General features: G+C 41.6%; 1 protein-coding gene and 1 pseudogene across 1 annotated transcript; both read right to left on the minus strand.

The window, feature by feature from the left end:
• Window positions 1-2,912: 2,912 nt before the first annotated feature.
• On the minus strand, window positions 2,913-12,855 carry Commd8 (COMM domain containing 8). The gene is made up of 5 exons (XM_006979679.4): window positions 12,720-12,855; window positions 9,628-9,783; window positions 6,361-6,513; window positions 4,839-4,994; window positions 2,913-3,779 (listed from the first exon to the last, which is right to left on the minus strand). The coding sequence occupies exons 1-5, from the start codon at window positions 12,828-12,830 to the stop codon at window positions 3,759-3,761; spliced, it is 597 nt and encodes a 198-aa protein (XP_006979741.2). The 5' UTR covers window positions 12,831-12,855; the 3' UTR covers window positions 2,913-3,758.
• Window positions 12,856-17,775: 4,920 nt separating this feature from the next.
• On the minus strand, window positions 17,776-18,115 carry LOC102907033 (myosin light polypeptide 6 pseudogene; annotated as a pseudogene).
• Between the last annotated feature and the right edge of the window lie 3,871 nt (window positions 18,116-21,986).

Below are 21,986 nucleotides of genomic sequence, written 5' to 3' on the forward strand. Positions count from 1 at the left end.
CAACAATAGAGTTGGACATCAGAAGGAAGTCACTTAGCTTAATGTAGACACCCATGATTACATAAAGAAAAACGTATAGATGTGTGTGCTGCACAGGGTAGGATAGACACATATATCCCTTGTTCTGGCTGCACTGTGGAAACCTAAAAGACACAGCTCCCAATATCAATGAGTGCAGTACGCCTCACTTGGTTTTAAACATCCATCTTCAATAAAAAGATCCTGGGCTTCTTGGAGAATCAGCTGATTCTAGGATTGGGCAAGAAATATTACAAGGAGGCTGGAGAGATGGTCTAGAGGTTAAGAGCACTGGCTCCTCTTCCTGAGGACCAGGGTTCAACAACTGTCTGTTACTCTGGGTCCAGGTATCTGACATCTTCTGGTCTCTCCAGGCACCAGGTATGCGTGTGATGACAAGACATGCATGCAGTCAAAACACACAGAAAATAAAAATAAATACATCTTTCATTATAAAGAAATGTTATACGAAGAGGAGCCTAGAACTCCTTATGCTGCCGGAAAGTAGAGAAATGATGCCTCCTCAAAGTAAAAAGGTAAAAACTAAAAATGCTTCCCCACCAAAGAAAAATCCCACCCCACTGACGGAAGTGTGTCAAAGGAACACAGGAGCCAACCAAAAGAGCCTCCCATGGGCAAAGCTAAAATAATGTCAGAATTAAACAATATGGGATTACATCCCAAAGCATAAAAGAGATACCCACAAGTCTATGGTATAAAAGGCAAAATAATTTGTGAAAAAAAAACAAAGAAAATTGTGAATTCCTCAACCAGGTAGAGAGGAGCACAGCTCTCCACTGCTCTAGTCCAGGCTGAACAGTCATGTCCACCCAGAGGGAAAAGCCTGGAATGAAGAAAAACAGAAAGTAACCTCACAGTGAGGAAGTCTAACAGACCTTACCATCCCCAGAGGCTCACAGTCAACAAATCATATGACAAAGATGACACTTTGGCTTTGCAATCTTCTCTACTGAAACTGGTAACTCCAGCCTAACTATGAGGGAAAAAAAAAATTAAGTTCCTGTAAGGGTCACATACATTCCTCCACACAATCATGGTCACAGAACAAGGTCTGGGATCAACAGCAAAGAGAACCTGAAAAGACATACCACATTATTTCAGATGAAATAGCAAGATGAGGCAGGGCAGATAAAATCTTGGGAAATCCAAATAACCTATAAAACTTAGCTAACAAATGTTTTAGTTCATCAATTACAAGAGCCCCATGCCAATGTAATCAGTTAGGAGGAGAAACTGGGGACGATGGAGAAGTTCTCTGCTGTCCTCTTCACCTTTCTGTGAGTCTAAAGGTGCTCTCTGAAATCTATACCATCTACAGGAAAGAGAGAAAGATCCTACAGTGTGGAGGAAAGTATCTGAAGGCCTTGCATTTGGAAAGGAACTGTCAAAACGCAATACTAAGAAACTAAGAGTCCACCTTAAAACAGGGCAATAGATCTGAACGGAGTCCAGGGAGGTAGGTGTACAGACAGACAGCAGAAGTGTGTCAAGAGAGCTAACGGATGTGGCTGGTCATTAAGTGACTGTGAGCAGTACCATGAGCTGCCACCACACGCACACCAAAACAGCTGACATCAGGAAGACTGGCCACATGAGGTTCCGGTAAGGTGGTTCAGATTGTTCATACGCTGGTATGAATGGAACATGGGTAAAAAAAAAAAAAAATCCCTCTGAAAAACTGTGATATCTCAAAAAGATGAGCATAAGCCGATCACATGACCAAGCCATGTCACTCCAAAGACATCATTCGTCCATGAGCTATGCATGCAGATGGGAAAGCATTCTCTGCACTGTACTGGGCAAACTGTGACAGCTGTACACATGACGCTTCCCAACAAAAAAAAAGGAACAAAGTAATAGGAATAAAGCTCAAAATAATGCTAACGCCAGGCATGCTGGCTCACACCAGTAACCCTAGCATTTGGAAAACTGAGTCCAGGGGACTGACTGTCGTGAGTTCAAGGCCCAGCCTGGTCTACATAGTTGAATTCTAGGCCAGCCTGGACAACAACATAAGGCCCTGTCCAAAAACAAACAAAAAAAGGATACTGGAAAAAGCCAGATGTAATTCGGTTTGTTGCCTTAAAGACAGACTGATCTCAGTGGTAAAGCATACCACCCTACACCCATCACCAACAGTAAAGGGGAAAAGAACAAATACTGTATGATCCCATTTCCACTAATCTGTGGCGACTGGAGGCACACCAGTGGCAACCTGGAGTGAAGGGCCCAGGATAGACACTGAGGACAACAGAAAGCTCACCGGCAGGATCATATTCAGTACTTTGACCACGGTGTTGCTTTCCTGAGTATCTGTCAGTCAAAAACGTATCAAAGTGACACTTTAAGTAAGGGCATTAGACAGCATGTCAATCAAACTTCAAGGAAGATGGAACAGGCTGCTGGAACCATGTTGGGGGGGGGCGGACAAGGGACACGGTATTCCTTTGTGAAGGACTGCACTAGAAGGATATAACCCAGTCACCACAGGACCAGGCTTCCTGCTGCATGGCTCTTGCAAGCCATCAGTGCTCCATTCTGACTTCCGGGACTCGCCAAAGAAGAAATCAACACCCACATGGAGCACACCGTTTAGATACACTTTCCATACCCAAAACTTCTTAATGAGAAAGTGGTCCACTGAGGAACGTTTAGTCCCAAGCTCCTTTTCTAGTCACTGCTCGGCCACAGCCCAGAGCAGCACTCGTTCACAGCCTTGTCTGAGCCTGCCTGCAGCCGTATGAGGGGATCGGTAATCATCACTGCTCCGGACGCTCGGGCTGATGCCTGATCAAACCGCAGAACTGTGGGGGCCACCTAATGACATACCAACCACTGAGGCATGCAGGAAGTCACTGAGACCAAGCAACACACAGAGATAAAACCAGACACTTTTATTTGTTCAGAATGCTTATTTGTAAAGTTGGCTGAGATGAAAAATGGCTTGTATTACAATTAATTTGTTACCATCCAAAAGCTCAAATTCCATATTAAGTATGTATAAAAACAAACTTGCGTGTGAATAATAATATGTACACCACGCCATCAATGACAGCTTTCTCTTTTTCCCTTTTTCTCAGACCATAGTCTCCCGAGGAGGTGGGGATGTGCAGAAATAATAATGTTATTTTCATTTTTTGTAGTTTATGTTTTGGTTTATAAAATTCATAAATCTCAAATTATTCACACAAATTTTAAATATTTTCTTGTTCATGTCTGATAACAGACTTGACAACTTAAAATCTTTTCTTTGCAACAGGAAAAGACATGCAACCTCCAGAGTTACATATGCAGCTGATATAGGCTTTAAAGCATTATTTTCCAATATCACAAATTATATACTCATAATACATGGCTTGCTACTCGCATTCAAGCAACAGTCCTGTATGTCTGTGCTTTGTGTGTTTACATTACTCTAGAACTTATTTTTACCTTTCTATAAGGCGTTATCTATAGATTTCTCAACTATTTAATAAACGAGACAAAACAATCATTGTGAAAACACAAACTGCGACTTCAACCTTTTCATCTTTCATTCTATGCATTTCCTATCAGCCATACAATTTCCTGTTCTTTAGGGTTGCTGACAGATTTTCATCTCTGTCATCTCCGCATTGCTTCCGGCTCAGCCTGCTGCAGCATCCACCCTCTGGACACAGCACTGGCTCTGCCACGGTGCAGCAGTGACATCTGGTAGTGTTGAGAGTCACCATCTCCAGTTACTTTAACTGCAGGACCACCTTAAAACACCAACAGGGAGAAGCGATGTCAGGTTAGGCTGGCACGAAGCCGCTATCTGCTAGATAAACTCTAAAGACGGATATGAAGAGCCACAGGCAAATGACGGCAGGGGCTTATGGCTCCCGCCCGCCAAGATCGGTGCTCGGTCACTCAGCACCTGTACCAGGTGCCACCACACCCACTTCTCATGGACAACTTCATCCTCCAGCCTTCCTTACTGGATATGAGAATTAATTGTGAAGGCAAAATTAAAAATGCGAGAGCTGTGGAGAATGGGAAGAAGGTGATGTTTCTGAGGGCTTAAGAGGACAGGGGGATCCAGAAGACGACAGCGGCCAGGGAGGTGGCCAAGAACGCCTGGGAGCCAAGCCCTGGGACTAGCCCTCTCGAGAAATGCTGCCCCCTAACAAATCAACACTGACAATGAAAGTCATGCTGGTGTCTTCCTCACAGCCAGTTCCCGCTGTTAAACACTGACTGCTCACATGCTACCCCCGGGACTGGCGGCTGGCGTTCAGACGCAACTCTGCAAAGGTGAGGATTCGGAGCGTGACTTAGTTCTATTGCGTCTCAACTTGATCTCTTCATAACGACAGTTATATTTCAGCTCCCATACTCGGGATGTTACAAAAGCAACTAACATCTGCCAGTCCAAATAAGACGTTTCCTTTTTAGAATCATAAAGGTTTATTTTGTTTTGTTTTGTTTAATTATAGAAACTTGAGAATCAACAAATGTTCAGTCATGGTTTCAAGGTAAAAATTTCATTTTTAAGCTTAGTGAACACTGAAGGAAAACAAAAACTATAGTTGTAACATTACTGCTTTTGTTTCAGGAGTTACAGATAATTCAGAACTTGGTCACTGAACATTGTAAGTTATAATTAATACAACATTTAAGGTAGAGGTCAGAACATTCCAACAAAGTATTTTCTGTGCTTGATATAAAGTATCAGTAAAATGAGATACATTAAACCCCCCCAGGAATTCTACTTTTCCTACCCAAGGGTCCGCTGAGGCTTAAGGAGGTCAACTATGCAATCCAATTCAAGTACAGACCTTATTAGCTGCCTCCAAGGAAGTGATTAGATTCTGTAGCTCCTCTTTACTCATTTCAACGGAGTGTGGTTTCACTTCACCGTTTTCCTTCACATCCAGATGAAGGTTTAAAAGCGGCATCTGTAAAGTGGCGATCTTGTCACTGGAAAGCGCGAGCTGTTGAAGGTGAGAAAGACGACGATAAACAGTAAGTTGGACTACACCCAGCAAGCATCGGAGTTTGGTGAGAGCACATGGCCTGTCTGCTGGTAAATTCTGGGAAGCAGGAGTGATAAATTAAACACACATTCAAAGACCGGGAGGAGGAGGAGACAGAACAAACACAGGAAGTGGGCAGGAAGAAAGGAACCAGGACTTTGTCCAAAAGCCAGTATCTGGATCAGTCTGGCTAAACAAAACACTTCCTTCAGGTTCAAAACTCAGAAGTGCTCAATGTGTCCAGTACAGCAAGAACCAGAACTGATAAAGATGCCAAGATGACATTTCATGTATAAAAGACTAAAAATACTCAGAAGAAACTCTTAGAAATTAAGCAACTTAATTCATGATTGGCTATCAAACTGTTGATGAATATACATACTATCAAGATACTACCCAAAGGATGCCTAGTCTTCTGAACATAACTACGGTCTGCAAAAATCAACTAAATATCCTTCATGAATCCTATACTAGCACCTCTCCCTATCATCCACACTTATTTAAATGTTAAATGTCTATTTCAATGAAAACCTTTTCTTTAGGTTATCAGTGATTCATTTGCTTTTCATCAATTGACTCATCAGTGTAGCAGGTATAAAATCATTTCAAATTTTGGTTGTATCACATACTTACCACACTTGGAATTTTGTGTCAATAAAATAAGCATGTTAACAGAAAAATTTACACAAGGCTGAGCCACAAAGAGAACGACTGAGTCCATTTCCTCAGCTAAGACAACTCTGTCTACGAGTGTTATTTACACAGTTATGAGCCTATCTACCGGCCCCGCTTTCCACACTCCTGTCCTCTTAGTCCATCAAAATGACAGGAAGCACTTTCTGGATCTAAGGCCATGCTAAACTCCAACAGAATGCATCTATTTTCTGTCTACTAGTCTGGTACCTGAAAAGAACAGAAAGCTGCTCTGAAGTTGTTCTCTCTCTACTCAGGACGACCCTCTCACCCTCTTCCACGTTTCCAAAACTGCTGCTTTCTGACAAGCACTTTCCTCCTAGAGGTAGAGTAAGTATCAACTCTGGAAACGCCACAGCATCTAGAAGACTCTTACCAAGGTTATATGCCAAATGCACACTTCTCCGTGTCTGATTAATAGGTCTAGGAAAATTCATTATCAGTCCGATGGCACCACCCATGGTCTAGTTGCTTAGAATGTTCTTTATGTCCAAGTTAATGCACACCAGTAACTTAAATGAGCTTTGCTTTTACCTTAGAACAATGTAGTCTTGAAATAACAAATTTTAGATATTTTTATTTTAATATTTAAATATTACACACAAAAACATATAAATAACTGGATTCTTACCTTTAACTGCCAATCAAAATCCTGTAGCTGCGCACAAGAAATATCAACGATTTCTCCTAACAGGGTTTGTTTGATCTCATTTTTCCTACTCTTCAAGCATTTCATAACAGCTTCTTGATGACATGAATTCAGTTGGTTCAATTGCTGGAGTGTCTGAAAACACACACAGACGGTCAAGGCAGTGAGAGGGACCTCCTGCTTCCAATGTAAAAACATGCCCATCTTCTTCCCACACACTTCTTAAAATAACAGTACAATGAGAAAGAAATATTCACTAACTACAAAAAGTACAAGGTGAAAATGAGTAAGCCAGACAGGTCTTAACAAGTTCCTGCAAGCCAGAAGGTAAAGAAAGGGACTAACTGAGCACAACACAGCCCTGAAAGCAAGGAGTTTTATAAGAAATAGGTGGACACACTCAAGAGAAAGCTCCAAGTCCTAAGTCTGTGTGTGCCTAACTGCACAGCTTCAAAATATACAACAAAGCAAAATTCTACAGTTCTGTTTTGTTTTTGTTTTGTTTTGTTTATTTTTGTTTTTCAAGACAGTGTTTCTCTGTGTAGCCGTGACTGTCCTGGAACTCGTTCTGTAGACCTGGCTGGCCTTGAACTCACAGAGATCCTCCTGTCTCTGCCTCCTGAGTGCTGGGATTAAAGGCGTGTGCCACCACCACCCAGTAAAACCCTACAGTTCTAAAGAGAGAAATGGGTAAGCACATATTCAGAGATCTTAACACAATTTCCAGTTACTGAAAGAAACTCACAGGAAGCATCAGTGACGTTTCAAAACATAAAAATATTAACTGCCACTTAATCCAATGAAATGACGTATACAAACCACAGCCCAAAACTTCAAAACACACAGCAGTTTCAAACATATACAGTAAACCACACAATGAGCCATTAAAAGACTGAATTAACAGTCTGTATTACTGACAACTGTGCAATTAAATAAAGGCTAATGAGATAAATTTTTTCCCATTTTAAAAATTAAGTAGCTCAATACCATTAAACAAAGAAAATCAATGGTGCATAAACCCTTCCAAAGGACAGGAAGAGAGAGAAAAACAAAAACCTTTTCAAAGTCACTCCACAAACAGAATAAAACCTGAGACCTTGACAAGGGTATCATAGGAAAGAATTCACAGGCCTGTGTCACTCAAATAGAGACCTACCTAAAAACCAGGCAAAACACTGGGTCATCCAAAAAATGCACACATGAAAAAGAGTAATACTTCATGACCAAACTGGATTTATCACAGCAATGCAAGCTTATTTTAACATACAAAAATAATCAATGCATTAACAAAATAAGGGAAATAATTTTTTAAAAGCTGATAAAATGTAATAGCCATTGGTAGATAAAAAACAAAGTCAGCAAAGTTGGAAAGGATCTTCTTTAATCTACCAACTGATACCTATAACATCAGGTATATATGCTGCTGACAACTAAGGAGGTAAGATAGTAATTTTCTCCCTTATTTTTTGTTTAAAAAATATATACATATATATATATATATATATATATATATATATATATATATATATATACATAATACACACTAAATAAACTAAGAAAAGTATCAGACATAGGGAAGAATATAAAAGTCCAACAGTTTCTACATCCTAATAATAAACAACTAAAGAATAAATCATATACATCATATTGTATACACAGTAAATAAACTAAGAAAAGTATCAGACATAGGGAAGAATATAAAAGTCCAACAGTTTCTACATCCTAATAATAAACAACTAAAGAATAAATCATATACATCATATTGTATACACAGTAAATAAACTAAGAAAAGTATCAGACATAGGGAAGAATATAAAAGTCCAACAGTTTCTACATCCTAATAATAAACAACTAAAGAATAAAAGAGTACTAAAAACAGCATCTTTCAGAAATCTAACCAAATGCTTGTAAGACTTCTACTTTAAAAATTATAAAACAGTGATGCCGGGCGGTGGTGGCACACGCCTTTAATCCCAGCACTCGGGAGGCAGAGCCAGGCGGATCTCTGTGAGTTCGAGGCCAGCCTGGTCTACAAAGCGAGTACCAGGAAAGGCGCAAAGCTACACAGAGAAACCCTGTCTCGAAAAACCAAATAAAATAAAATAAAATTTAAAAAAAATTATAAAACAGTAGAGAGAAAGGGAAGCCAATCCAAATCAAGAGCCCTAGCCTATGGTCACAGGCTAGGAAGCTAAATATTGCTGCCAATTCGCCCCCAAATAATCTAGAGATTCAGTGCAATCCACACTAAAACCCAAACTGGTTTTTACAGTTGGCAAGCTGATTCTAAAGTGTACACGAAAACAGAAAGAAGCAAGGAGAGCCAAAGCAACCTTGAAAAAAACATGATGCTGAAGGTCTTCTATCAGCTGATATCAAGATTTAATGTAGCGTGTCTTTAATGCTGTGGTAATTAAAGCAGTGTAGAAACTCTGCCACAGAGACTAATGGAATTCAATAGAGTCCTGAGACAGACCCCACACACGACCACCTGATTTATTACCAAGGCTGCACAGCATCCTGGTGAGGCAAGGACAATCATTCCAATAGATGGCACTGAGTCAATGGGACACTGTGCAGAAGAAACTGAGACAGCCCCTGACCCCCACAAAAACATTCATTCAAAACATCTGAGAGAAGACAATGGGAGCTAAAACAATCAAGAAAACCCAAGATACCTTCGTATTTCTTAAATACAACATTGATAACACTCAGCATCGAAAGAAAATAGTGGCAAACTGGACTTCATTAACTTCAGAACTTCTGTTCACCAAAAGCCCCACTAGGAGAATGAAAAGTCGAGGATGTAACGGATTAGATGAATATAGTCAAAGAAATGCAGATCCAGATGATCATCCAAATCAACAGACGAACACATAGAACTCCATTTGTTCAAGTAAACAACTCGTATAAATATGTGCAAATAATTCTTGAAAAGGTGTAAAAGCCACACCCCATGAGGTCCAATGTTAAACTGTGTAGTCCCAGCAACCAGAACAGGCAGGCTGGTCTTTAGCATCCTGCCTTCTTCTGTACACTTTAAACGTGTTACAGTGGGAGAAGAAAACAACTAAAAACTACAAAGGCCCCCAAAATTCAATCCGGACTTCCACTCCCTCCTAACTGGATGTTTCAGTTGTTGTATCATGTACTCAGTACTGAAGACCTGTGCTGAACCCTCCCCAAAAGCGTCTTCAGAAACTCTGGGCCACGCTTATTATCAGGGAAAGAGATCAGGAGGGAAGTTACCTCTTCATCTGAGAAGTTTTTGCCCACGACAGCTTTGAAAAACACGGTAACATCTTCCAGAACATGCTTCCATTCGGTTGAATCCCAAACGCTGTGATAATCCTGGTGGGCAGGATAGGCTCGGCCACACATGCCGTCAATTATTTTGTGAAGCAGCTAGGGAGGAAAGGGAAATAAAAGTACTTTAAAGTAAATGACAAGACAGATTTCGCTTCCTTGCAGAACACAAAGGTTGGCCCACCAGCCGAGACAGAAAGGTAACTATTTTTAAGATTTATTGTTGGGCTTTTTTTTTTTTCACTTTTCTTGTTTTGTTTGTTGTTTGTTTGAGGGATTTTTTGTTTTGTTTCTGCTTATTGTCTGGATTTTGTTTTTGTTTTTTTTTTTTTTTTTTTTGGTTTTTCGAGACAGGGCTTCTCTGCGTAGCTTTGCGCCTTTCCTGGAGCTCACTTGGTAGCCCAGGCTGGCCTCGAACTCACAGAGATCCGCCTGGCTCTGCCTCCCGAGTGCTGGGACTAACAGTATGCGCCACCACTGACCGTGGATTTTGGTTTTGTTGTTGTTGTTTGAGACAAGGTCTCATTTCTGTAGTGCAGGCTGGTCTCAAACTTATGGCAATCCTCCTGCCTCAGCCTACCAAGCTAAATCTCCGACTTTCCATTATGATGCTTACCTTTAGAAACTAAAATAATATTAAAGATACACTGTTGGTTTTTTTTTTTTCCCAAAATTCCTGAATAGAAAATAGTACGTTTAGAAGTCCTGTTTCAGGGTCCTAGGACATCATTTCTAGACCAAACAAGGTATGACTGTCACATCAAAGCCTCCCACCGGAGCTCTACTAACTTGACTTTGCTTTGCCTCCACTCACATCCCTACTCACTCAGTGATGCTCTGAGAAAGCCCTGACCACCCTTTCCTCCTCTTCATCCCCTTCACTCTACACCACCAGCAGCAGAAATCATGTCAACTTACCAAAACATGACTGAGACAGAGCTGGTGAGTATGCCTCCCAGTTCCATTAACTCCTAGTCTTACTTAAATCTTCTGCAGTTCAAGTGAAAGAGGAAAATGTCATCTGTCCACTCGATGTTGTAAGAATTACATATATGAAACTCAACCATGCTAGGAGGGCACAGAACATCTGAAGACCATGAATGAGTCTGCCTTGTTACTGTTGTTAATGCCGTTATCACTGCTTCCACAATTCAAGTCTCTGACTTAACTCTGATTCTCTCAGATCTTAATCCACAACACGGTAAACAGTAACTCTCCCCTAGTAAAACCACACTGGGGAGTAACTTCTGACTCACCTCCACACACTGGCTAACGCAGTAAGACAGTATGCTTATGTGGCATAAATACCCAATTCATCCCCAAGTTTTCACACGTATTACATCTTCTCCCATACTGTCCTATGATAAAATAACACCAAGAACTCAAAACTGAAAAAAAATAAAATAAAATGCTGCCTTTTGTTTATTCCTAACTATGTTCATTGCATTTATTATATAGAACGGAAATACAAAAAAAAAAAAAAAAAAAAAAAAAAAAAAAAACACCTTTCAGTGAACCCCTACCTAGGCACCAAGCACTATTCCGACACTCCCTCCATCTCTGTGAAGTAAGCATTGTGACTGTCCTCATTTTACAAGAGAGGAAATTGTGGGTAAACGATGCTTTACCATAATGGAGCTCATCTATTACCAAAAAAAGTACACCTATGAATAATGGATGTGATATGGGAGAGTGGATATAAAAGATGTTCTTACCAGGGAAAGGGCTTTGTTAAAAAGATGAGCAGCTGGCAGGCACACCCAGCCACAAGCAATGAGCACACACAAGATTGAAACTAAACCACAGGTTTGGAAACTGCAGGTACTGAGAGGTAGGAAGGGGTGAAAGGTCACAAGACTTGAAAAGGTGAGTAGAGACCAAATCATGGAGGGCCTTGCATACACCAGAAACGAGCCAAGGCTTTAACACATGCTCAACTTTCATCCCAGTGTTTACATTATTTTTCCAAGACTTTGCCAAGATATTGTGCAAGGAGGAGATGGGGGGAGGGGCTATAGAGGCAGAGACGGAGAACAGGTACAGGAGGTTGGAGGGGGAAGCCCAAGAATGCTTTTTTAGATCCAGTGGCTGGGTAATGACCATGGTGCCACCAAAACAAAACCAGACTAGAGAGGAACCAAAGCAGGCAAAGAGAAGCTGAGCCCCAAACAGGGGATTCTCCACAGCTGTAAAAGGTGGAGGCCGGGGAAGTAGATGGCTGGCTCCACTCAGAGATGCAGGGGTCACGGTCATTTACAGTGGTTAAGTTTTGGCCTTCTCTATAATGTAGTACAGCAGGTATAAAAGTTCAGGGACTCGGTCTATATATCAGAGCGTGGTCTTTATCTTGGCCCTGGGTGGCTGGAAACCTCTAGCAAATGACTCAAACCTGAGGCTGACATTTCACTGTCCTCATTTGTAAAATCAAATATGTTTACGATGCATTTTTGACAATGAAAAGAGTGAAGTTAATTTTTCTTTCCTCCTCATCTACACTACCCCCACTAACCTGAGCAGAGTTTGGGAAAGAGGGCCATGATCAAAAAGACTCTTGGCACAGGCAAAGACTGGGCGCCACCACCAAACACTTTCACGGGCGCCTGGACCCAGGGTATACTGCAGGGAAAGCCTGGCTGTTCGTCCCTGGTCCCCACAAGCCTGGTTTTGTGCGTTACTTTGTTTTCAGCGGCTGCAATCGCCTCTTGGCCACACTAAAATAAGTTGGTGGCCAGTTATTTTCTGGTTAGGAGTTGGCTCCAGCAGCCCTCCAGGTGATGGACATGCCCGCCAAGGTCTCTGCACCAAAAGAGTTCACAGGGGACGTGCGGGAGCTCTGACCTCAAAGACTGAACGACCTACTCGCAGATGCAATAGACCAAGGGCTCCGCCACCACTGCTTCCTAAATGCAAGGAGACCCCACCCACCCCCAGGCTCGGGGCACCCCCGGGTCGCGCGCAAAGTCCCTGGGCCGCCACTCGGTCCCCATGGATGTCCCGACCCCGCCCTCCCCCAGGCCCTCCCCGCAACCCCTCACCGGGGCGCCCCGCTCCGGAGGCAGCTTCTGCAGCCGCCACAGCGGCGTCCCCTCTTCCGCCTCCATCCCCGAGAACCAAGGACCCCCGGTCACATGACAGAGCCGGACCATAGGTTAAGCGAGGACTCGCCCACGTGACTTTGCCGAGGGCGGGGTCGGCGCCGGCTCGCCCAGTCCTTGTGCGCGTGCGCAGAGCCTCCGCCGCGGTTTTCCCCAGTAGACAAGAGAGAGCAAGTCTTACCCGCTGCGGGGAAAGTCTCTGACGTGTCTACTTGCTGTTTGGAGGAGGATTTACAGAGCTCAGCTCGGTGGCGACTGTGTTCAGAGTCCGATCTCGTGAACTTTCTTCACGCTGCAGAAAATCATCTAGTAAGGGTAGCTGCAGCCTGTATTTGAGGGAGCCCAGGGCCTTTCCCCCAGAGATCCGACAATGTCTTACCAAAGGATTTTTGACCTCAAAGGCAAATTAAAGTTAGATTCTTTATCCTACGAAGATCTCACTTTATTCCCCACTTGCAAACAACAAACGCGACCCAAGATGGAGCTCATAAAAAGGCAAAGCATAGTTAAATGTGAGAATTCAGGTGAAGGACAAATAACGTTTTAAATATGTCCAAAATACGGCATGGCATATGATTAAGCTAAAAGTTTCTTTTCTTTTTTTATCTGAAATTCCTATTTATCTGGACCAGCTGTATTTTATCACGCAACTCAAAAACCCATTACTCAAGCTAAGTAACAAAAACAATTTGATGTTAAATAAAATCTGTGTCTACACCCACACATTTAGCACGGCACTAAGCCTGACACTCATAAAGCCTTCCTGTTATTCTCCCAATTCTTTCAGCTGTAATTTTAATCTAGTGCTAGAAAGTCCATGATAGAATGAATCCTGTTGTGCAGAGGCACCATAACGACTGGACAGAACGGAGGTTTGCGTAGTGGTTTGTAAGGTTAACATAACAGTGTTGGAAAGTGCTGAGGCACACTGAAAGAAAAAGGAACTATCCAAACTGTAAACGATTCTGAGAAAAACTACTCAGTAGCACTTTCAATATCAACTTCAAATTCCTTTCTTTAGCCTGTGGCCCAGCATTTGGGAGTGGATGGTCTTGGGGCTTTAGCTATCTCTCACTTAAAACACTTGCTACTTTTCAAGTCTTACTATAATACAAAGAGATATTTACAAGTCACATTGTTCCAGCTAAAAGATAATTGTCTTGAAGCACTGTGAACGGTGAGATCCTAGCCATCGGTAAGATAAATAGCTGCCTGGAAATCTGTTTAAGTATGCTAATAAATCTGGTGCTGGGCAATGTCACTTATGGAAGTTGAATTTTATACAGTGTAACATGTGCAACAAGCATGTAGTAAATGACAAACACTTGATTTATTTTGTTTTACTAATCTCCATTGCAGCCTTGTGTGGTCAGTAATTTTCCTGTATTAAAGATGAGGATTCAGACTTTGTGGAGGAATTCATGCCTTGCCCAAAGTCACATAGGCAAAAGTTGCAGAGTTTGAGTAGAGAGTTAGTGCTATGCCTGTGTAAAGGGAGGCATGCTGGTGAATGACTTCCCTGTAACCATCCAACAGCATGTGAGTGAATAGGGCAAAATGACGCATCCATCATAGCATAAAGGGTAACAGAAATTAGATCTAGACTTCTCTTTCAAGCAACACTGAACACCATGAAGAAGCTGACCTTTGGAATGTGACTATAACAAAATTGAACTTCTGGCAGATACTGATTTTAAAATATTACATAAATTGGGAGGAAAGAGCCCTTAACAGTTGTCTTTTCGTCAGTAACAGCTTGTCCTCAGGTATGACATCAAAGGAATCAGATCTTTTTCATTTTCAACTTTTTGATTTAAAAAAGTGTTTTTAAAGTGTGTGTGTGTATGTGTGTGTGTGTGAGTGTGTGAGTGTGTGTGTGTGTGTGTGTGTGTGTGAGAGAGAGAGAGAGAGAGAGAGAGAGAGAGTGTGTGTGTGTGTGTGTGTGTGTGTGTGTGTGTGTGTGTGTGTGTGTGTAGGTCGAGGACAATTTGGAGGAGTTGATTCCTTCCTTCTAGTGCCCTGAGGACTGAACTCTGGTCATCAGTCTTGAAGACAAACCAACTCCTGAAGCATTTTAAAGCATTATCTGTCTCTGATTCTATCCCTGCTAGGTGTATTCTGGTCTCTATCTCCCTGACCTTATTTACAGGAAGGGCTCAAAATTCGAACTCTGGAGTTAAATTTTAGTCCAGCTCTGTAAATCATTGTAACCTGTATAACAGTGGCAAGCCAGCTCACCTCTCTGGAGTGGCTGCTTCCCCATTTCTCATTATTGACAACGACAGTGTAGACTTTACAGGGCCTGTTTTCAGTTCATGTGTGTGAGCTTATTTAAATGAAGCCCAGCCTGGCACATAGAAAGAATAGGGTTCCTTTCTAGGCGGCCTTCTTCCCCTGCCTGTATATGGCTAAAGGGTAAGCAGCTTCCAGGAAGTCATCTTGTCATCTGTGCTGTTGGCTCAAGTGCTGGGATCCTCTGCCTTGGGATAGGGATCTATCTGCCTCTGGGCTCCATCCAGCCTGCCTTACAGGGCTGTACAGATGATGTAGAGGAGGGCTCGCAGCTGGGAGACATATGAAAGAATGCAGGGAACCCTCACTGCACTGAGTGGAAGCCGGACAGCCGGGAGCCTTTTCCTGGGTTCCTTTCCTTGTTTTCTGTTGTTATTGTTGTTGTTGTTTTATTGTTTTGTTGTTTGTCATTTTGGAGTAGAGTTTCCTGCATAAAACTTTGGGTAGGCCCTCCCTCCCTCCCACCCTTCCTTTCTTCCTTCTTTCCTTCCTTCCTTCCTTCCTTCTTTCCTCCTTTCCCTCCTTCCTTCTGTCCTTCCACAATTCTTGATGGACCATCCACCATGCATGAGGTCCTCTAACATGTCTGATAAAGGAAACTGTAAATGAACACCTTCTAATTCAAGAGTAGGAGAGGTGCCTAGCCTATGACCAGGTAACTAAGATAAGACTGCCTGTTGGCAAATCTCTTCAGAATGTGAAAGAGTGATCTACTAGAGAAAGAAAGTAAAAGTATACTTCAGATCTGTGAGGGAGCTCCATGCCTAGAAGCAGCATTGATATAAGGGATGGGGAAGTGAAATGAGTGTGGGAAGAAAGGCTGGCGGACCGAATGTCGAGGCCCTGAGAAAGAAGTCAGATTTCTTCCAGACAGTGGCGAGCATGTGTGTGCGTGCTGCAGTGAACAGGGCAGGAGTTGTAGTGAAGACACAGACTCCTGGGAAGGGATCTGACTCAAAAAAACTGATGTGGTCTCGTCTGCATTTTTACATGTTAGTACTCTGGAAAGCAGATCAACTCTGAGAAACAGGTGGTAGGGGGCAAAGCAGAGAAACAAGATTGAAGGACTTTCTAAATTAAATACAATATCCATTCTCATGCACTGCCATCAGAAAACAAGTACATTTTTTTTCTGGATGATCGTAAAAATACATTCATTATTTGACTCAGAAACTCCTGTTCTAGAAATATGTTAGAATGAAGCATTTAGCTTTAAGAATGTTTAAGAATGTTCTTAGTTTATAACTATAAGTAGTCAATTGTAAGCTTAACAAATCATAATAAGCTTAATTAGAATTAAAATAAATCCATAGACTGAGTGTATAGATTTATTGCTTAAAAGAGTGTTGACGTGCTCACTGTAACAACTTGGGTGAGGGAGCTCCAAATCTCTTTGCACTGTTTGATACTTCTTTATGTGGCATATGAGTGAGTAGTGTACAAATTCCCGGGTAAAGGAATCCACAAAATATTAGCAATAGTTGTCTTTCATTTGGAGGGACTGTACAGGAACTAAATTCTCTTTCGGTTTTTCCAGATTTTCCAATCAAAATCTTGTTTGAAAGGGTTTAAATATTTTCAAGATAGCTATGCTAAACCAGATACGGTGACTTATGTGTGTAATCCCACCACTTGGGAAACAGGGAGATGGCCACAGTTTAAAGCCAATCTAGGCCTAAGAGTATGGCCCTGCCTCAGAAAAATAATATACATATACATATACATATACATATACATATACATATACATATACATATACATATACACATCATTGATAAATTATGGCTACAGTGATCTCTTTAACTTTTGCTTTCAAACCAGCCAAAGATAAGCTGGAATGTAGGTCAGTGGAGGAGCGCTTGCCTACCATAGTCAGGGCCCAGCACAGAGACAATAGCAAGGGGGAAAACAGCTAAATCTTATGTGAGCTTGCCCGTCTCCTTCCTCCAGTGTCCTAGTAAAGGTGTCCATTAACAACCAGTTACACTGGTGATACGTTTCCCAACCTATCTCCTAGGTCTCACTTGCAACAGAGTCTGCCTTCCGGTTGTCAGTCACTAAAGAACTTGCATCCCTTCCTTTCCATCATTCTGACACCACCAAGCCAATTGTCTATTTTCAGATAACATGGGGACTCCCATTCCTTATACAAATTTCTGTGTGAGTCAGAGCAACTTAGTTATCTTTAAAAGGGTAACGCAAAAATGCGGTAGTTTGACATATTCTCCGCTTACTTCGTGCTTACACAGAGGTCTTACTTACACAGATAGGTAGCTTTTCTGTTCTCTAAGACCTCCAGATTCTGTCCATGGAGGTCTTGGATAGGGAAAACAAATGACAAACAAAAACACCATACAGGAAATTTCTAGGTGCCTAACTTAGAGACACGGTACCCACTACTCCTCCCTGCATCCTGTCGGCAGAATCCATCTCCGTGGAACTACTAACTATAATGGATTTTGAAGGGAGAATTTTGCTGGGCTTCCAGGAAGAAAAAGAACACAATTTGCTTTGAATATATATGTGTCTGGTTTTTTTTTTGGGGAGGGGGGGGTGCAGGGTAAGAGCAAATTAATTTGGTGAAGGCAAACATCCAAAAGAGACCAAATGGGCAAGGTAGTGTAATAAGGGAGCCTAGGAAGTCTCCAGGCCACATCGAAATCTCACACTGGGCAAGGCACAAGCTTGAGATATGGGAATGGCCTCAGCCATTCAGTACCATCCCAACCAGCTCTTAAGAGTTAATGCAACCATTGCTGAGCTCATGCGCTGCCTCCAGCATCTCTACTCCTTCCTCCATCATCTTCTCACCCAATGTCACATGGCCATGATGGATTGCAGCACCCATGACGGTACCATTCCCTCCCTTGCCAGCCTCCAAAGGCCTTCAACATAAGTTCCTTGGTCCTTGTTCTTGGCCACAGACTGAAGCATGGGCAAGAAGTGTTCCAACTCCAGCACCTTCACATTCATCTCATCACTCTTGGGGTTCCCAGAACCTTGAGCACCTCGGCCTTGGTAGGGTTCTGGCCCAGGACCCTCATCACCTCCCCACGTTTGCTGTACAGGATTTTGCTCTCACCTCTCTGGTCAAACAGCTGGAAGGCCTCCTTATATATTCTGGGGTCTGGTGTTGCTTTAACTTCGGCACAGTGGCTGCACCTTAATCTACTGCTTTTTCAGCCAGCAATTGTGACTCTGCAGTTACGTGCCCACTTCTCTGACAGAGGCCCAGCCACTCAGGCCAAAAGCCTGGCAAGAATTCTTGTGGCTGTCACTGCCACTAAAGGTAACCTTAACTAAATCTCTATCATTCTGTTTATAAATGAAACTTGAGACTCAAAGGCTGGGGTGAAAACCTGCTAGTTCAGGGAGGTTAAGTGACACCTAACTAACTCATCTTGCTAGTATCTCCCACAAAGGCATCTCTCTCTCTTCCAGATGCCTTCTGATGCTCTATGATTACTTTCTATCTACTAGTTGCTAACTCAGCTTCCTGACCCAAGGTTAATTTTATTTAATTAATGCAAATGCAAACTCAAGGTTCACAGTGTGATGGAATATCCCCCAATAGTCTGCTCCTTGGTGAAGTCACACCCAGCTCTGTGGGACCTTTTCCCTAAAGATATTATTTCTAATTGAGGATTTAACAACACTGTTAACAGCTATAAGCCAAATATAGCACTGGGTTCCAAATAACATTGTGTGCCTGCTAAATACCTCTGTGGATTCAGATTTCTATAGGGGGAGGATGAGAGGTAAGCAAGCCAATCAAGCTATTTTCAACATGTCACCACAATCAGGTTCAACTAAAAGGTATAATTCTAGCAGGGCATGGTGGCACACTCCTTTAATCCCAGCACTGGTGAAGCAGAGGCAGGTATATCTCATTGAGTTCATGGCACTACATGCTTCCAGGACATCCAAGGCCTATGTAGAGAGAACCTGTCTCAGATATAGATAGATAGATAGATAGATAGATAGATAGATAGATAGATAGATAGATAGATAGATAGATAGATAGATGTTGTACTTTCTAAAAGATAGATACTGTAATTTCTAAAAGTTACACACATCTAAGGGGGTGGAACTATTTAGGACAGCCTCTAGGGGGTGCTAATTGCCATCTATTACAGGAAAGGGCAAATCCAAAGCTTTTTTTTTTTTTTTTTTTTTGGTCCCTAGTCTTAATTTTATTATTTCATCCAGAAGACACTGACTCTTCACAGCCAAAAGCAGACTGACTGAAAACCCAGGGCAGTCCAGGATTGGAACGTTCCTCCCTAGGGCACTCCTTGACAACAAGCTCTTCAGTGAGCTGAATTATAGGTCTGAATGGTGCTCAATGAACATAAAACTAAATGAAATAAAACAGAATAGTGCCTGTGATGATTCATTTTAAACTGGGATAATATGATGGCTGCTTCCACTCCATGGATGCATCTGGATAAAGAGGAAAGCAGCCTTTCCTCTCGATTACATAGAAATCTTTGACTCTCTGTCTTACTAGATGATACATCCTTGTGATTGCTTCAGAGAAACTCCTGGACAAGATTTAGGAAATAGCGAGAGCTTCCTGCTCCAGAGGGATAGTCTGTATGTTACAATCCCTCATCAATAGAAGTTGAATTTTAATGACTTCAGAAGATAGCTTTTGCCTTTCCCTAAACTCTGTGGCTTCATGTTTTCACTGTCTGTGACCTGACTTTAGCTACAGTCAGTAGAGTTTCTGACAAAAGTTCTAAGAACAAAGAAAAGATATTTATTCTTCACTTGTTTTTTTTTTAACTTAAAAGAATAATTTAAAAAATAATTTAAATGAATAATTTTTAAAAACTGTCTGGAGTTTCAACATTTCCATCCTTCATTCAAACCTGTCTTTCAGGTTCTGCTGTGGCTTGAAGACAGATTTGTTCACCTTAATCAGATGTGTTGTAATACATCTATAGAGTTAGTTGTAGTCTAAATAAAATAATTCCCATTCATAAACTATTGAAAACAAAAGGGCTCAAAGTTCAAAATCATTTAATTATTATCTTGTAACTACGTGAGAGATTATGTTACATTGACATTGGTTTGATTACATTGAGAGAAGTTTTTATGCTCAATTGGAGAAGAAGAAGAAGACACTGGGTTTTATCTTGTCTTTATAAACCTAGACAGAGTTGGTCTCCTCTAAAAACAGTTTCCTAGAAATCCACTAGGTATGTATATGTATCATTCCATCCCAGTGTGCAGGTTTGGTAAAGTCCCTGTCTTTGTTTGGGGAATTGGTATGTAATTAAGGACTGTTAACATTTCCTATTCCACTAGTTTTTGTTTTAAAACATTCTTGCAGCTTGAGGCACCTGAGATCTTGCCTTAAAAAAATCTTTGAATAGATACTTTGATTTTAAAAGCTCTCTGGAGATAGCACACGGGTTATTTCAGCGTAGCACTAAAGAAGGCAACTCTAAATGCTCAAAAACTGTGCTGTTAAAATGAAACACTTGAGTGAGCTGTCACTTTAGACATAAAAGGTAACATGTGTCATATCCCCAGGGCTGTCCTTCTTGGCATGCCAACGGCTCAATTAGTCTTTCTGTGAAGGTTCTGTGAATGTGAGACTACCATCCTGTGTTGTCACCCCTTGTGAGCACTGTGCTGAGAATCTCCACGTGTATAATCTGTTAGGATTCCAGACAGTGCTCCTAAATTAAAGAAGTCAACCAGGGACTTGTTCACCGATTGATTTTTCACATTCAATCTGCTATACTTTGGGTTCTTTAAGTAGCTTTATAATTTACATGCCAAGTAATCTATCATTTCTAGAATAGTTTGGCAAGACTAAGTAATTTATACACTAATGCAATCAAAAATTCAGTTAACAGCCATTGCTGTGTCCATACATAGGTTTTCAGAATGAGTTGGATATAGCCACGCACACTTGTAATCCTAGAGCTTTGAAAGTGGAGACAGGAGGATCAGCTTCATCTGCTGGAGACCTTGTCTCAAAATTAGGAACAATGGCCAGATCCTAGTCTCCAGACCAACCATATTAGGTATCTTGTTGCTACAAAATACCCTTTGTTATTTCCAAGTAAATCAGTGTTGATGTGCATTGGTTTGGACACAAACCAATAAATGTGAGTTCTTTCCAAGAAGTCTGGTCAATCTAGGCCAATGAGGTCACAGTGGTGGCGACAGCAGTGTTACCATCAAAGACCTTGAGGACATTAAGACAATGGTAGTATTCTGATCCCTAGGATTTGTTCCTATTGTTTACCTTACATGGAATCTTCTGACAGCATTCGCTGTGTGCACACATTAGCCTAATGAAGTCAGACATAATCCCTAGAGAATTTTAACCGGTGACTCACCTGGGTTTCTGTCCCACTTCCAGTGGATTTTCATTGTCGTCTTTATTTGCATTGTGGCATGAATATTCTGCTTGCCCATTGTTTTGAGATCTCCTTGCATGGCACAGACCAGACAACATTTATTTTAGTAATAAGACACAGTCTTTCAGGAAGTGGTTTCCCAGAAAGTGCTTGCTGACTCCAGAAACAGAAGAGTTGATTTAATAAAACAAACAAACAAACAAGCAAGCAAACAAAAACCTCTGAGAATCTTAGGCAATGATTCAGACTACTGCAAATTAGAATAAACCAAAGATTTACAAAATCCTTTTGACTAGTTCATCTCTAGGTGAATGAAATCATAATTCCTGTGCATGGAACCCGACAGGAGTTTTTTACATTGTCCAGTTGATTTTTAATGAGTGATTGGAAGTAAGAACACAGCTTTAGTGGAAGGAAAGAATCAACTCTCTTAGGTTGTCCTATCATCTCCACATTCATGCTATGGGATAAATACACATGCACACAGACACACACACAAAAAAAAACACACACACACATATACACACACAAAAAC

Source organism: Peromyscus maniculatus, chromosome 10 (assembly GCF_049852395.1).
Source record: "Peromyscus maniculatus bairdii isolate BWxNUB_F1_BW_parent chromosome 10, HU_Pman_BW_mat_3.1, whole genome shotgun sequence".
NCBI classification, from domain to species: domain Eukaryota; kingdom Metazoa; phylum Chordata; class Mammalia; order Rodentia; family Cricetidae; genus Peromyscus; species Peromyscus maniculatus.